Genomic DNA, 18,360 nt, shown 5'->3' with positions numbered 1-18,360 from the left:
TATAATTATTGTATTATCCAACACAACACCAATGTTTTCCTTCTTCTGTGTTTCGTCTCCTTAATAAACACACAATGCCTGCAGTCCTAATCAATTCCATGTTTACACCCATCTTGATGATACTTGGAATGGAAGAAGATTCCCTCCATGAACAACTTCGAAGGTTCCCCCAAATAGGAGATGTTGCAATCAAACTGATTTGGTTAGCACTACAAGAAAACTTCATTCTTCTATCAACTTTTAGTCAATTTGATCTAAGTTTGAACAGTGTAGTGTGGTGATGAGTTGTGAGTGATTCCTATTCGATGACTGGTTTTGAGCCATCCAGCGAGAGATATTAGCTTGCAGAGAGAGAGAGAGAGAGAGGGATTGGTTGAGCATAAACATGTCATCTTCTACCTAACAAATATCTTTATGTCGAGACGAAGACTATGTTATTCTTGGAATTCATGTGTCTCTTACTTGGATTAATTGGCACAAACATCTGAGAATAATTTCTCTTTTGAGACGATTCATGTATTGTTGCACAAGTAATGGCTGTCAGGTTCGAGTCCACGTCTTATACGTTATTTAATATAATAAATGGGAATTTTTTATGTAGTGCTCATTTTAACTGCTGATTTCTGGCAAATTAATATTGTGTCAGAAGTCCATTTTGAGTGGCCAACCACAGAAGATAACTTGGACCACAATGTTATGCCATCAGATCACTCTCAGTTGCTGGATTTGATTCCCAATAAGTTCAATCTCTCTCTCTCTCTCTCTCTCTCTCTCTCTCTCTCACACACACACACACACACACACACACACACACAATTACCATAGAAAAATCAGATGATTAAAGTAGCAAAAAATTTCTTATTCTAAACATACGGAAGGGTAAAACATAATCCTTCTAATAACTAGTGATGTGCGAAGGAATTGTTGCTTAGAGCTAAATGGTTTGAGGATCCAATAAGAAAGAACACAGAAGAGTTTAAGGGATCAACTTGAAACAACATTTAGTGAGAATGTAATTACTTCTGCATCTGTGTCACATGTTGCTGCATGCAACAACAAGTGTGAATGAAATCTCAAAGTGCATTAGGGATTTCCTCCTTGACCACAGGAGTCAATGGATAGAACTTGCGATGTTTATTTCGACATATGTGTGAGGCTCCTCCTGTCAGTATAATCTCATCTCCTAGGAGAGAAGTCGGAAGGACAAAGTTGTGAAGGTGAAAGGCTCCGACGTGTGCATGCACGTACGGTCTCACGCATGTCAACACTAGCGAGCTTACACTGAGCCACGGATGAGGGCTTCTTGTGCTTATGATCAGATGATCCACGCTTGGGAAAAAGAACACTGGTGGAAGAAATGGAGGGTCGAATTAACATCCTTCACCTCCTGCAACTCCAATTTTTATCTCCCATCCATGCAGCTGCCGTCTTATTGCTCGGCATGACTTCTTCTAGCCATCTTTTTCTTTCTTCTCTCTCTCTCTCTCTCTCTTATCACCGGCCAGTGAAGAGCATACCTTTTTCTCTTTTCTTCTTCGTCTTCTTTCTTTCTGCTACAACCCAATCCACTAGTAGTATGCGGGGTTGATCCGACGCCCAAGACAAAGTCAGCAACAGACAGACGGAGAGAGGGCGATGGCATGCTTGGACTAGAGAACCACCGCGTTTCGGCCCCCCACCCCTCCCCCGCTCTAATCTAATCTTTCCGTCCCATCCTATGTGGTCCAGAGTGGGCCGTCCCCCACGCAACAAAAGCCAAGAAAGCAAGCGAGGACAGCGAAGGCTGGGGGAGGGGTGGGGGATCGCTGAAAGCCATATGAGCAGTTTGTAATGGGAGACAAAAGCTCTGTGGTCCGCGGCAGGTGGACTTTAGCAGCCCCTCGTTGAGGTGGGGTCCGTTCTCTGAACCAATAAGGCGTCCTTATTGGTCCGATTCCCGACAGGCTCCGTGGTTTTGAGCACTCTCATTGGCTCGAATGACGATGGTCCTGGCTGATCCGAGACAGAAGATCCTGGAAAAAAAAGTGGGAAAGGGGGTTGCAGGGACAGAGAACGGTGGATCCCCCTTCCACGAACCCCCCGAACAGACCAAGAAAGCTGGCGGAAAGCAACGAGACACGCACCGCGAGGACGCGACAGGAGAGGGCTACCGTCGTAGCACGGCTTCTCGGTTCCGCCAAACGCCTTCCCCCCCCTACCAGGCCGGGCATCAGAGTTGGCGTCCCCACGTCGTCTCTTGGCGGTGGTCTTTTTCGTGTGGGATCGTAATGTTAATGTAAGGCATCGCCGTGAAAACTTCGTGACCGTCGTACCGACGCTGCCATGGCACTCAGAAGATGATGTGAGACCTATGTGGGATCTTTATATATATATATATATACACATCGGCATGGAGTTGCGAGCCAACTGTGGATGGAGTACGAGACGGGTTAGCTTTTATGGGGGTGTGGTGGATCCCAGTGATACCTCGTATTTTGCGCAAGATTTGATGAAAGAAAGGATGGTGCGCCTATCTATGAATGTGTCGTAGGGAATGCGCTGTCGTTGGGCCTATCGCCGCCAAGGAGATAGATCTAATCTTTTATACGTCCCGAGGTAAGTGCCTCGATTCTTTCAACTCAGCTTGGATGCGGTGGAAAGAGTCCGAAATCGTGACAGCTGGAGTGAACAATTCCAAACAACGAGTTTTACGGATCCATTTTAACAGTTTGATGGTGAATCCAATCATAGTCGCCATAATAACAAAGGCCGTCCCGGCCCATCAAGCACCGGTGTTCCTTCATTAGTCTTAAACAAACGACGGTTGACATCACTTCAATTTAGCATGCATCTCAGATGATGAGATTTAAGAGATCGTAAGAAGCAACCAAATTTCGTATCGAACCATTTCCCCTACAGATGAAGCTTCTGAAGGTTGTGGGTGGTTATATACATACATATAGATATAAATATGCACCGAAAGACATACGGCCACAAGCTCTTGCTTTCAGGATAGTAAGAGGTCCACCAACGAGAGTTTTCGCGGTCTTTCCTCGTGTAGTGTGGTTGTTGCGAGCTCTTTGCTCTTACTGGAACTCTTCAATCACTTGAAGCTTCTCGAGGATCAACTTTTCTTGCTTGGCATCTATGTATGGCATGTCAAGAATTTCAAAGGAATGCAACGAAAAATGGATGTGCATATGCTCGACTCTATGCACATAAAAGTGGCGCTATTAGCCACCCATAAGGTAATATTCAATAAACCTTGTTACTTGCCATGTTAAACAACTAGGTAAACTACCATGTTATAAACAAAATGATGTAACCCTGATTTATGAAAAAGAAAATATGTTCAGAAATCTAAGAACTGAGATTCTTCTCATTAGCAATGGACCGAATTGCAAAACTAGGATACCTACATGCATGTGATGTAAATTGATGACTATGCGATGAAATTCAGTGATCTCACAGGATACATTCCTCATCAGGATTATCGGTAAAATTGGAGTGTAAAGCATTCCCAACACTGTCCACAATGGCAGATGTTGTCATTGATGATTCGATGCATAAAATTGCAGCAATAGCATCAAGCTGTGTGACCTCATTCCTGAACATGAGTCTTGCGTGTGCTGCAAGAGAAAGGCAGTTGAATTATATAATCAAGTAATGAGAAGCCTCGATGGCAGACTCTGCTTCTACAGCATACCTTGCGCCAATCTTATCAAACTTTCAAGCATTCGCACAGTGGTTCTTGCTGCATAAATATATCTTCCTGAGACACGGCAAGCTTTATCTTATGATAGCATTTCCATACTAACCTGCATTATGTATTGCTGATCTTCGCTGGAGTTGATAATAACTTGAAATAACTCTTTCAGACTCCTTTGTCAGCACAGGTTTAAAATGTTGCTTTACATAGTGAATATACCTGCATATTGAACTTCAGAAGGTAAAAGGACATCTCTCCACTCCAGCCAACAAACTAAATCAAATTCAAACATTATTTGGATGTTATTGAACATGCCCCTCTTCCAAAAACTTACTCAAATTAAAATGTTTCATTATCCAACTAGCAACAGTAGTAATAAATACATGGATTGGCAAGTATTTGACAGAGCACTCCATAAATTTTGAGGTGCTGTCAGATATGTTCCCCATGTGCAGAAAGAAGATTTTCTTGTTAACTCAATCATTTATTTAATTGCTTCCAAGAAGATATCCAGAGGCTGAAAAACACTTTACATACTGAAAAGTATAATAAAATTGTACAGAACTACTTTCCACAGATACAAAGTTCTAATAAGACCAATAAAAGGTTGTATCCTTTGTTTTCTCTTTTGTGATCTGTCGATATTGTACCAAATCACTTCTTCAGCACTCATGATGTGATTTATGGACTCCACTAATCTCATGAACTTACCATGAACTTTGTATAGATCGAATAGATTATTTGGTACCTTTTTTGAATTTTCCTTTCCTTGGAAAGCACAGTTGTTTTGCATTTGATAAAATACATATTCACTGTATATGCGTGTGTTCGCATAACACACATGTTTTCTACCCTTATTTTTCTAAAACTTACAGCCTCCTCGAATTTCAGTCTGCACATGCTTCAAGTTAGCCTAAACATCTTATTCTTATTGCTTTTAGCATGACAAGTTGTGTGCCGTCAGCTCATTTTCACTACCCTTACAAGAATGCTTTAAATTTGATCCATTATGAGTCAAAGTCAAACTTTGAACAGAGATGATATATGGCTAAATTTCATAGTGTTGCTATAGAAAATAAATAAGTGCAATCTGAAGTATTAGTGTCCCCATTACGACAAGAACTTCTCTTTTCATCATGTCTCCAAGTCAAAAGAACAAAATATTCCAAAAATTAACATCAACTAAACAGAGTGGTGCAAAAATATTTTTTGTGAAATATAAAGAAACATCTGAGGACAACAGAAGCACAAGGAACTCTAAGGCTTACCTTCTAAGCATCACTACTGGCCAGATATTATCTATGAACTCAGCATTTTTGCTTCCCTGTTCTCCATTCTGGAAAGTCAAATGATCAATTCAACTAAAATTTCATCTTAAAACTTTATATCAATCATATGGAAATTTTCATATAAGATGAATTGATTTGTAGCAATTGGTTAAGACATAAGAGAGTTATTTCACCATTATAATAGGCAAGCATGGATATTTACCATTGCCAGAATATGAGATGAAACAATGGCATCCCATTCAGGATTTTTGGTATCCAAGAGAACAAGAACTATATCAAATCTGCTCAAAAGTGGCCCAGAAAGAGTTGTGTTCACAGATAAAGCTGAAAATTGCAAAGAGAATTTGCGTCACAAGTTGGAAAAAATGTATAAAAAATCTTCTACTGAAGCATCAATTAGTCAAGTAACATTTATCTTGCATGTGTCCATATAACATAAAAATACAACAATTTTGAGTTATATGCATGACATTTTTATTTTATGTTGAAGGTACATGAACATAATGAACAAGTCTGAACGGACAAGCAAAGATGAAATGTCAAGAGTTTGCCATAGTAGGATGATGATGATTTTAATGCCAAGGAACAATGAGATGGGAACTTAAATGCAATTATCTATGAAGAGTTTCCAAATCATGAGATATGTAGCAATATATAGCAAATACCAAGAGCAAACATGAGGCTTTGTTACTGCTTATGCTCACTTATCCTCAGATAAAATTAGAAGTTAAACTGCTAATCGAAGTACTAATTGCCTGATTTTATTTTCCAGGGATATTTTCAACAGCATTCATTTTTTATACTTGACACATCAAAAGAAACCAACTATTCATTTTAGATTTTAAGATTACAATAAGCATCTTGATGTCCATCAGATGTCAAAAAGCTCACTGATTTGTGGACAATAAGAAGTCAAATATTTACATTTGGGCTTAACTTTACCAAATTTTTGTAATTCGACAGAAAAAGCAGTTCAATTTTTAAAAGAATGAAGTACCTTGATTAGGATCATATTGTCCCTTTGGATTAGTTGCACCAAACACGATTGTTCTGGTACTGAGAGTAGTCACCAGGCCAGCCTGAAATTTAAAATAATAATTAACTTGAGTTCACAACACTTTCATCAAAGAATAATTAATGCACTAAATGGGGTAAATTGTCACTTTATCTAAATAAATATTGTTGATTATTGACAAAATATATGAAAAAAAACATAATAATAACCGAGGACAAATTAAAGCAATAATTTTGTTCTCCAAACTGTCTACCCAAGTAAAGAATGAACATCATGAAGTATCAGTAAGATCAACAACCTAATCAATAGTAGTATCAATGATTAAAAATACATATTTTGAATTGAAACCAAACTGAAAATTGTGCATGTCTTAGTAGTAATTTGGTTAATATTGAGAATTATTTACATGAATAGCTTGAATGGCTTCCTGGAAATATCGCTAAGATATCACTTAAATACTTTTCAAAGCAAAAAAAATTCATATCCAAGAAATTGCATCAAACTAATATTGAAAAAGATAACTCCTAGTACTAAATAATAACTAACAAAAAAATAAACAAAAGACACCTTTGCGACACTGATAGTTTGTTGCTCCATTGCTTCATGTATGGTTGCTCTATCATGCTCTCGCATGCTATATATATATGCACAGAGGAATTGTCAGTCCAAGGTTTATCCTGAATCTCACAAAACAATAAGATAACTGATAAAATTTTAACGGCGGATGGGATGTAAGAAGTGTAACTAAGCATATTAAGACTCCATTATGTAGTTTTTGCAACATATACTAGAGTCCAGAACAAGTACATTTTAGTTTTCTCTGTCAAAACATTCACAATAATTGCTCAAAAGATAAAAAGAAAAAATAGCATAACATAAGAACTTAAGAACCAAGAGAAACTAGTATCACAGATTACTGGTCTACCATGTACATGCATGCCAAACTGATACACCGAAGGAAGTACATACAACTCCACAAAGTACTGAAATATAGTCTTAAATGGGACCATATTTTACAACCCACCCAATATCAAATATGTTCTACTTAAAAAAAAATCACCAGCAAGGAAGGCAATGTTGTTCAATGTTTTCAAAGATATACTAACACATAAATAGAGTTCTTAAGAACTAGGTCACTAGGGATGAGCCAAAAGCTATTATGGTTAGGGCTTAAGCAGTTGTGCAGCTATAGAAAATGACATCAATATGAAATAAAATCTTTGATACTATATGTATTAAGTATGTCGTCTCCTTTACAACAAGTAACCATTTTTTTATTGGGCTTGGTCTCTGCTTGGTTTGATTGGAACTCCGATTAGACTGAATTGGAGTTTAGCTCGAACTTTACTTGATCATCCCTAATCAAAATAAACCTAACTTGATATCTCTTTAGTAGTGCATTATCACCATAAAGTACATGACATGGTAGAGTATGAAAGTAATTGATCCTTAAGTAGTGAAACTGCGTTAAAATATAGCTAATATGAGAAACCCTTCATTAAAGAGAAGATCTTGGAAGCAATAATATTACCAAAAAGAGAAGCACTGAAAAAAAAGAAACAACAAACCTGTCAAATTCATCTATGCAACAAAGTCCCCCATCAGCCAAAACAAGTGCCCCAGCCTCTAGCATCCATTCCCCTGTTAAGTATATATGAGAGATGGCATAGGAGGTACAAGTAAATAATCACATGAAAAAATAGCATAGTTTCAAAATTAAAATGAGAAGCAAGCATCTTTCATTATTTGGTACCAATTTGAAACTCATAAACTTACAATAATCCCATTAATCAAATTTGTGTTCAAAAGGGCAGCCTAATGCACTAGGCTCTTGCACGTGTAAGGCATGTATTTAGCCTTATCCCTGAAACCAAAAAGGTTATATATGTGATTTAAACCCTGGTCATACCTAAATCACAAATGAGCAATCTTACCATGATATCAAGGCTCATGCTCCATTTGGTTCTGAATATAGGAGTTATTATTCATCCATTTTCCAACACAATTAGGATCTAATTATTCATCTCAAAGCCACCATCCTTACTTTCTCAAGCATTACACTAGACATTAATAATATAATAAGAATCACAAAACAAAAGGCACCACTAGCTCCCAAACAGCACATTACCAGAAGAATTCATAGGAAGAAGATCAATGAGAAAATCACCTTCATGCAGATGGTGGCTGCAATTTCAAAACTATTATAAGCAACATTGATATTTTAAATTTCTTTGTGGAAGATGTGCTTTACTTGTTTGTATGAGCACAGAGAAACTAAAGAATATAGGTTATTACTTAAGACCTATTGGGACTAGACTGAAGAAAAGAAGAAAGAACTAATCTTCACAATACCTTAACGACATCAAAGAGGATCTCCAATGTCCAAAATCCCTTAAGACATAAGCCTTAAAACTTATTTAACTTGGACATAAAAATTTTGTTGTTCAGTATTTCGGTCTCCCATGCAAAGCTCACAAAATAAGAAACTGATGAGTGAGACAATAATATGGACATACAAGAAAGAGATAAAGAAGTAAAAAGAAGTAAAACACAATACAAATTTATAAAGAATATTATAAAGAAAGAAGTAAAAATGAATTGTCATTATCTTTTAAGCAGGTCAGATATGCTGCCATGACACAATCATCCAGAGAAAGGTTTAAGTCAGATTCAACATAAAACTCCAGTGCCAAGCATACTAGAAAGCAAGGTTCGCCGTACCGTACCATACCGGCGTTTTGACTCGTGCTCGGTACGGTACGGTACGGGTGTACCGACCGGTATACCGAGGTGTACCGAGCACTGTAGCACTGCTACAGTGCGCTACAGTGTTACTGTAGCACTGCTACAGTGCGGACCGGTACAGGGCGGTCCGCGTACCGACAACTTGTCGGACCGGTACGTACCGCCCGTACCGGGCGGTACGACTCGGTACGGCAAACCCTGCTAGAAAGTAAGGCTCAATTTTACCAATAATTAATGGTTGGGAAACATTTCAGACTAATTTTCATGTTTAAATCACTGAAACTTTTAAGCTTGAGTACTTGATGGTACTATAACAAAAATAATTTGCCACTAGTCTGCAAGTTTAGATTGATCATAAAGGCATAAAAAAATATTTATTAAGAAAAATACGTAAGAGTGCAAAAAAGTCAATATTTAAATATTAAGCAGTGTTTAAAAGGGAAGAAGACACAAGCAAAGCATACAAGACCTCCATCCTTGACAGCAGTAACAGTTAAGCCAGCACTGGTGCTTCCCAACCCAGTAGTGATCACAGATCGGTTGCTTAGCTTTGCAGCAAACTTTAAAAACTGAGACTTACCAGTACCTACAATTTGATAAATAAGAAACTATTTAGCTGTCTTTGACAGATACATGAAAAAAGTCAACTATCAACCAATAGCTCAACTTTTTACTACCAGCTGCCTTTTATTGTAATACTTTTATATTCATAAGAAAAACTAAATAAATTGATTTACCATGTCTCATAGATGTATATGCATAAGGAAAAATATTTACTCAATTGTCATAGTGTTGACTCATAAAACTAGAAATGCTACACAATGTAGCACAAGTAACTATTCAATTTAAATTCAAAAGCACAATTTCAAGTTGTTCAAGAAAGACACAACGTGAAGAAAGACAAAAAGTGCTAAGGCAAAAAATGAAAATAGTACCTAAGAGCTGATTTCTCTGCATTTCAGTTAAATCCAACATAACTTTTAGCCTTGTAATAGAAAGAACATTCAAGAAGAGAAAAAAAAAAAACAACACATGGGTTAAATTGCAGAAAGCATGTCTCAGCAAGAAAATGATCAGAAGAAAATGTCACAAATAAACACATCTTATATATGTATATATGTATGTATATATATATATATGTATGTATATGTATATATATGTATTTATATATATGTATATGTATATATATGTATTTATATATATGTATATGTATATATATGTATATATATGTATCTATATCTATATATGTATATATATATATATATATATATATGTATATATATATATATATGTATATATATATCTATATCTATATATGTATATATATATATATATATATATATATATATATATATATGAACTTCAGGCATAGTATTTGAAGAATGTTCCATCATGCACTATTTGAACCTAACCTAGCTTTATTTGACAAAAACAAGTCTATAAAAAGCATATTCAGAATTACAATGAAAAGTTATGGAATATAAAATTAAATCAAAAGAGCAAGAGTGCATGAACCTAATTAAGCAGATAAATGAATCAGAATCAGGTTCAGGCAAAGGTTGTCAAGATATGCCATGAACACTTTCCTTAAAATGGTAGCCATGATATAGACACAGAAAGAGAAGTATCTAAAAGAACAAGGTGGATGTAGAGACTGGAGTAATAAAGAAATGCCCTCATCCATGTGGAAAAAGCATGGAGAAAATAAAATGAGGCATGCAATATTTTTTGCCTAAAGTAAACAAATGATAAAGTTAGACTTAGATAGCTACATTATATTCAACAAGATGGGTAAAAACATGCAACAATATTAAAGAAAAGAGGAGAAAGTTAAGCAAAACATGCTCTATCACCTTTGCTTACAAAATCATATAGGCATAATATTATGGCCCTTTCACAACCTTTATTTTGGATACCAAGATATCAATTTGATATAGACAAATAGAATAATGACCTCATTAGAAATGTGAAACAACAAAGGTCATATCTGATGAAAGTTACCAACCATGCAGCAGGTGATACCTGGGTCACCAACAAGAAGCAAGTGAGATTCTCCACGAATCTTTGTTCCAGAAGCATCAACATGTTGGACTCCTCCAATAAGTGTCAAAGCAACTGTGCTTTCAGAAGTGTGAAAACAGTTAATTGAGAACCAAAGAAAATGGAAATGTTAAAGATGAAACAGATTCCTACTTGTTCAAAGAGGGAAAAGTGACATATGCCTTTATACTAAATTAAAGGTGGGCAACAATCTTTTTCTTTTTCCTTTTTTTGTCTTTTTTTTTCATTCCAACATGTACTGTTGGATTTTGGAAATAAAAAGGGTTCCCTACCTGCAAGCTTCACAGTGAAGAGACCAAAAACCTGAGGGCAAATTCCTTGTAGAATAGCATTTCTTCCTGTAATGATTGTGAATATATAAGACTGAAAAACACGAAGAATCATATCATATACTAAGAAAGCAAGAATAGACTTTTTATTAAGAAATAACTAAGAATGGAGATTAAAGAAAAAGAATAGTTTCTTCACCCTCAATAAATGAAGTTTGAGCTAGTTCAATCATAATAATTTACATGTCGCTCCAATGAAAGACTATCTTCTCAAGTATCATTTGAAAGATCAGAATTGTAGTCAGGAATGGTTAGAGATGATAGGATCAAGATCGGTGGAAAAAATAACTTATACATGAAAAATTATTTTAAAATATAAAAATAAAATAAAAGTTGAGAAATCAAAACATTTCTTTACCTTTTGTATTTGACATATATGGAACTTTGCAAATACTAAAGCCAAACATAAGAGACAAAAGTTGTATAAAAGAGAGTAAGTAGGATTGGCCCAATAAAATAATTATATCTATGTATTAAATTAATCCATATTAAGATTTAATTCAAATATTTTTGAAGTAATATGCCCTATTTTGGCCTCCAAGCTTCTCTAACCATTTTACATGCCACATGTAAAGACAAATAAAGTAAAAACTTATATAAAGAGAGTGCCAACTTGATTTGAAGTAAATCCTAAATACCACGGCATGTCCTTAGTTGTACTAGAATTCTCATTTCCTTCAAAGTTGACTATCCTCTACCTCCCTGTTTTTCTTCCTGTGTTCTTTCCTCTGTCTTACATGGCAACAAATATCATGATTATGGGGTTGGTAGCAAATGTGATACTTATAGCAAATAGCATCTGCAACAGTAGCGATGTCTCCTTTGTTACATTGCAATAGTAGCATTGGTCTTTCCTTTATCTCGACTCCTCTCTTCTTGTTCTCCTCCTCCTGTTCCTCCTACCCGTTCTTTTTCTTCTTTTAATGCTACTAAATTGGCTAAAGTTGGTCATAATTAACCAACTCTAGTATAGTTGGACTGATTCTGGCTCATTTCAACAAAATTCTAGCTATAAGGTTGAGATATTGGCCAAAATTATATCATTGTTAGCAGATAATTAAGTGTATCATATTTGTATCAGAATTGGCTGATATCATGAACTATGTTCTCAAGAAAAATAACAAAATGGGGTTCATAGATGGTGCTTGAATAATCAATTACGTAGACATACTGATAGTAGCTCTGATCATGCTTTAGTCACTTATTAAACATTAGGATATATATTGATATGCATTTATTGAAACACTATAGCATGTAATAACTTTCATGGCAGAAAGCACCTCTTAGTGGGGCTGTCTTGTGGTGTAACCAAAATTGCTCAAATTTCTTAATATCGTCATCTGGGATGCCAATTTCAGACTTCAGTTGGTTGGTTCTCCTACAACAGGAAAATTTTACTATGAATTTAAAGAGGGGTGACAGAAGGGGGAGAGAGAGCATATGTACAGACAAGAAACCTAAGAGAGAGCATACACTACTGAAGCTGTTCATAACCCAACTTGTGAGAAATGCAGATGTCTTTCACTGTCATTCCATCAAGATTTTATCTTATTGAATGAAAACAATGCAGTTTCATAAAACTGTAAACATAGACATTGCTAAGAAAAAGCTTTCAGACTCTTTCTTGTGCTTAACTTTAAAATTAAGAACAGATCAAAACAAAGAGAAATCATTGATCTAGCTGTGTATCCAAGTAAAAGAGAGATAAAAGAAGGGAACCGACAATAGAGAAGTTTTAAATTATTTGAAAAAATAGGATGAGCAAATTAATGTGAGAGTTAGGCCCTCAATACTACAAATGCCTTGATAGAGTACATATTGTGATTCAAATAATTGGTTTTGGGTTGATCAGATGTAACAATTGTTGAATGTGTCTTCATAAATGTACCTAAACATCCCTCTGTACAACATTCAAAGGGACAAGAATGTGTTTTCCAATAGTTGTGCATGAATGTCTCTCTAGAAACGTTTAATAAAATAATTGTACTTTGAGCCTGAGGAACATGAAAGTTTGCACAGTCATGGGAAGTTATATGTTTAAATATGCATAAGTAGTCAAGAAAACGAGCTAATCAAAGCTGTACTATTTGTCCCAAGTTTCCAGAACTACAAATTATGAAAAAGGCTGATTCTTTAGCCTCATCAACTAATGTGTTTGGTCAGGTAGAATATAAGAGAGCGAATATATGCACCAAAAAGAACAAAATCTAGAACAACTAAATCAAGAAACACATTTTTCTCTTCTAGAGATTGTAGCTCAAGTTCAAAAAATTGAATAAGAATTATACTTGTTAATTTATGATAACTACATAGGTGATATTGAAACTTGAGTATATCTTGTTCCAGGCTTTCAACAACAAAAATATAACTATTTACCTCACATAGTTAGCAATTAAGATGGGATCAAGGTCGCAGCGCACATCCTTTAAATCTGAAGACCACTTTGCTGATAGAACCCCAGTAATAATGACATCATCTGAAGCACAAGGAAAACATCAAGAAGTATCTTAAGAGCAAGTGGAGGATACATCCTCAACATGATCAAATGAGCAGAGAATGAGATTAAAGCTAACCATAAATGCATACTTTTTGCTGAATATTCTTTGGATAATTCTATATAATCAAAAAATAAATAATACAATTTCTATATATAATCTGAAAATGAAATGAGTGTGTTGAGCTTCAACCATATGCCAATCATAAAAAGTTCTCAACCATATGTCAATCATACTGTTATGTTTATACATACTGGTCAACTATTTGTTAAGTGCTACTGATACTATTCTAAATCCAGTACACTTCAATTATCAGCTGTCTCTTGGTCGATCACGTGTTACTGATGCTGTATTGGTTGCTACTTGCTAGGCTGACTTAAAATTGAATTTTTCAGCTTCTGGTCCTTGTCGAGTAATATATCTCATTTTAACTTTAGTGCACTTGAGTAATGTTATAACCATACATAATAGGCCATCATGGTTTGTCCTGCATCAGTTGGTCACATGCCACATATTATAATAAATTAAAGAATATTTCGGTGTAGTCAGCTAGCATAGAACAATCTGACAAATACCACAAATGGTCAAGTTAGATGCATGAATGTAACAGTTGAAAGTAAAATCAGGGCTTCACAGATCGTGGTACCTCCGGCCTTGACCATATCAACCAGGTCATTCATTAGAATAACTGGAATTGAACGAGGTATAGACCCAACACCCAGCAGTTGTGTGCTTTCTTGGATTTTGATCTCCTGGTAATCATGACATACTTTACTGTCTTCTATAGGAGCAAAGTATGTTCCCTCACAAGTTTTAGACCCCTGTGAAAAATTAAGTTCAATATTTTTCAGGTATCTTCACCATGGACAGATAGATAGAACATTTACCGGTGAAATCCTAAAGGATAACAAGTGTATAATACTGTAGATGGTTGTTAATGTGTAAATCATGCCTCATATATGAATTGAGCTGGCACAAGCATGACAAAAACAAATGTAACCAACACAAAAACAGAAGAAATAAAAAACAGAATACTAGATAGAAACAATTAAATACAACTTAAAGAAGCATACCCTAGAAGGGCAAGAGGTAGGAGGTTTTATGGACTTTCCGGCTTCCAGCTCAGGATGAACTTTGAACCTAATTACAGATATCAATGAGAACAATGAGTAGTAGTTGCTCATATAAATTAAAGATCGATAAAGATAGTGAGGTGACTTTATAATACTCCAGCAACAGAAAAAACCATAGAAAGTATCCAGTCTACTGCTGTGAGAAGTTTGACAGAGAGGAAACTAATAGCTCCTCATCAGCTGTACGTCACAGATCTAACTTTGCTGGAACAATGTACTTGCCCATTTTAGATGACATTCTAGGGTAGTAGATACAACTCAATACTAATTGCTTACAGGTATCGAATCCATCTTTGCCAATGAGAACTCATGATATTTAAAGAAGACCAGCACAATCTAGAAGAGTTCATTATAGAAGTTGACATGAGCAACTCTACTCCTTCATACCTAAACACTTACTCAAAAAGGCCATACTTAGATATTTGAAACTTCCACTTAGGAAAAAATTGTCAGTTGGAAAAAGAAACTGCTTATCAAGCTTATGTTGAAATATTTGATAACTTGGGGAATTAGGAAACATACCAACCAGCCACAAGACCTAAAAAGTAAAAAACATGGCAATACATACAAAGTTATACTGTTCAATAGTTTGGTAAACATATATATCAATCTAATAAATCAGTTTAAGCCTTGAGTTCAGCCGTAGTTATCATTGTGCCATGCTACCGCCAAACACTTTCAAACTAGATGGCAACATATTATGTTAGGAGCAAGGTATGCAATATCATACCGTACCGGAGTTTCGACGTTCGCTCGGTACGATACGATATTGTATATCGAGAGGTATACCGTTCGATATATATATATATATATATATATATATATATATATATAATTCGGCGACGTCGCCTTTTCCTTCTCCCATGCGGGGCGACGTCGCCTTTTATAAAAATATTTACATATAAATATTATATATATATATATATATATATATATATATATATTTCGTTCTGTCCGATAACGGGCGGTCCGTGTATCGGTCAGCTGACGGACCGATACGTACCGCCCGCACTGGACGGTATTATTCGAAACTGCATACCTTGGTTAGGAGGCATAAGTCCACCGATATCTATTCGGAATAGACTAAAAAGTATGTGTTACTGTTAGATTCTGCTCCATGTTTCACTAATGGAGACCATTTAGGTTGTTTGCATAACCTAATAAATTACTGAACATGGATATCTTAGAGACATGATGAAAAGGCTAATGAGTCAACGTACAATGCGTTATGTTGCTACCAAAAATATCAGATAAATTTGTTCAATCAAGAAACAAGAAAATTTCAAAAAATTATGAATATACATGTATGTTATGAACCATCAAACACGTTATATATGTGAGTTGAAATTTCCTTGCCTGTGCTTGCACCGCCTACACTCATAAAGCTGCTCCCATTCGATCATCTTTATGGCCCCTGATCGGATGACAGTCCCCTTAAGCGTGAGAAGGATCCCACGATGTTTCACCCTAATCCGCCCAATGCTTGGAAATGTCTCTGAACGGAACCCCACCCCCAAAACACCATTACCACACCATCAGCACATCCATCTTTTTTCTTTTGTCTTTTTTTCTCTTTTCTTTTTCTCTTCCCAACAACTAATAAAAATCAAATAAACAAGGCTATGGCAAAGATCAAACCGGGAGATTCCAAGGGAGAGCCACCGACGTTGATCCTGACATGAACGTGATACTTCTTGCTTGCTGTATGGCCCAGATCGTCAGGATTCTCGAGAATGACATCCTGCGGCGCACAATTCAAAGCGAAAGTAAGAAAGAAAGAGATACAACACACTGCATCGAAGCGGAAAAAAAGAAATGTAAGAAAACCTGGCAGCGGCGAGCAGCTTCGTCGAAGAGCGGGAGGAGATGGGACGGGCGGGAGAAGAAGAGGTGGGCGAGAGAAGGGTCAAAATCCAGTAGCTCCGCGAAGCTGGGAGAAGGGAGACAAGTGAGGGGTTGAACAATGCTTATCAATGCTTATACAGTGAGACAGGGCAGAAACGAGGGCTTACTCGACGAGGAGGGGGTAATGGAGATTGGGGTCGGGGGAGAGGACGATGGAGCGGAGAAGAGGAGCGTGGTGGGAGATGAGGAAGCGGGCGAAGGCTCCAATTTTCTGCTGCTCCTCTTCGACATCGTTCGGCCCGGTCATTCTTGTTCGCCGAATGAAGCGAGAGAGAGGGGCGATCGAGGGCGGCGGGAAAAGGAACGCCGCTCCGAAAATGGACTTTCCACCCGATTAGTGCCGGAATACGATCCGATTAGGCTGGATTTGGATCCGATTTTGACCGAACATTTCAATTGTTGACCGGATCGAGGACCCGGTTTAAGCTGGTATGTTCCATGTCGTATGTAAGAACTAGATCTCCATAAGACTACTCGTGTCGGCTACCTGCCCAGTGATTGGATGGTTCGACGGCGTCCGACGTGGGCCTTCTGTGGGGCCCATTCGGACCTCTAATCACCGGTGAAAGGCGAAGGAAGGTGGGAAAAGATGTGGCACAGACTACTGACCTTGACTCTCATGTGCATAGCGCACGTGCAGCAATGAAGAAAACGTGCGAGAAACCAAATGACTGTTCTAATGACAGCGCAATCACATGATCAACTAAGGTAAAAGGGGCCACCGGCCACCGATTCCGAGCGTGGATGATTGATTCAACGAAAACCACTGGCAAAGTAATAAAAATCATAAATAACAAGTTAGTAACGTACTATAGATTCAACATCGCTTGTTAATTATGACCTTTTTTTTGGCTTGTTTATACCATTTTTATTCAAATTATAGGACACTCAACTACTAAAGTGCGTTTAAGAGTACAATTTCTTGGATAGGACTTACCATCAAACCATATATTATAATTTTTTTATATTAAACGAGAAAGTAAAGTTATCCACACCTGTCTTTAGGATTATCAAATAATTTAGATTATATGAACATTTCATGTCCAGGCTTAACTAAAAATTCCATATATGATAAGAAAACTTGACATATGTATATTTACATGTAATGTTAATGTTAATTTTACACTTATTGAAACTTCTTGATACTGAGAGTGATCCATTATTACGATGATAATTGTAACATCTAATGGTAAATGATTTTATTTTTTTATTAATTATATATTATCTCATGTAATTAATTATTTTTAATATTTTGATCCTTACATATTTAAAAAGTTATATTGGTATCCAGATAATTAAAAATATTTTGATCAATTAATGTTATCGATTTTACTAACAAAAATATAAAATATATATATATAATAATAATCTTAATGTTCCGATTGATGGTAATAAATAACGAAGTTGTTAGTGATTGTGGATGATTATTATGGATAAAAAATAATAACGAGAGGTGAATGTCCTTTTGTATCTACGTCAATAACGATGTAATTACAAAGCAGTGCCACTCTATAACTACATCAACGTCAACATAAATACCGAGTAATGAAAAATGCTAGATGTAGAGTGACCCTTATCTATTCTCATCACTCTCATTCATAATAGTCACACTTAACCTTTAATATCACCAACGTCAGTTAGTATCAACGAGAATGTTTTAAAAAAAAATTCTTCATATTTATAATAGTAAAACCGATGAT

The 18,360-nt window shown here is 36.2% G+C and overlaps 1 protein-coding gene across 1 annotated transcript; it reads right to left on the bottom strand.

Annotated features, from left to right (window-relative positions):
* Positions 1–2,783: 2,783 nt before the first annotated feature.
* Positions 2,784–17,141, bottom strand: LOC135595065 (probable DNA helicase MCM9). Its single transcript, XM_065085575.1, has 20 exons — positions 16,768–17,141; positions 16,583–16,685; positions 16,394–16,496; positions 16,112–16,250; positions 14,696–14,762; positions 14,269–14,443; positions 13,504–13,603; positions 12,408–12,505; positions 11,071–11,136; positions 10,760–10,852; positions 9,207–9,323; positions 7,561–7,633; positions 6,560–6,626; positions 5,975–6,056; positions 5,180–5,301; positions 4,957–5,024; positions 3,798–3,907; positions 3,686–3,733; positions 3,456–3,608; positions 2,784–3,124 (listed from the first exon to the last, which is right to left on the bottom strand). Exons 1-20 carry the CDS (start codon positions 16,905–16,907, stop codon positions 3,066–3,068), a joined length of 1,983 nt encoding a protein of 660 aa, XP_064941647.1. The 5' UTR covers positions 16,908–17,141; the 3' UTR covers positions 2,784–3,065.
* Positions 17,142–18,360: the final 1,219 nt, after the last annotated feature.

This window comes from Musa acuminata, chromosome BXJ1-10 (genome assembly GCF_036884655.1).
Source record: "Musa acuminata AAA Group cultivar baxijiao chromosome BXJ1-10, Cavendish_Baxijiao_AAA, whole genome shotgun sequence".
Taxonomy (NCBI): Eukaryota; Viridiplantae; Streptophyta; class Magnoliopsida; order Zingiberales; family Musaceae; genus Musa; species Musa acuminata.
This window is presented reverse-complemented; position numbering and strand designations above follow the sequence as displayed.

Coding starts and splice junctions, on each gene's coding strand:
- LOC135595065 (XM_065085575.1), bottom strand. CDS start 16,907: ATGACCGGGCCGAACGATGTCGAAGAGGAGCAGCAGAAAATTGGAGCC. Junction 7,634..9,206: donor TACTGCTGTCAAGGATGGAG/GTCTTGTATGCT, acceptor TATACTTAACAG/GGGAATGGATGCTAGAGGCT. Junction 3,125..3,455: donor CGATAATCCTGATGAGGAAT/GTATCCTGTGAG, acceptor TGCCATACATAG/ATGCCAAGCAAGAAAAGTTG.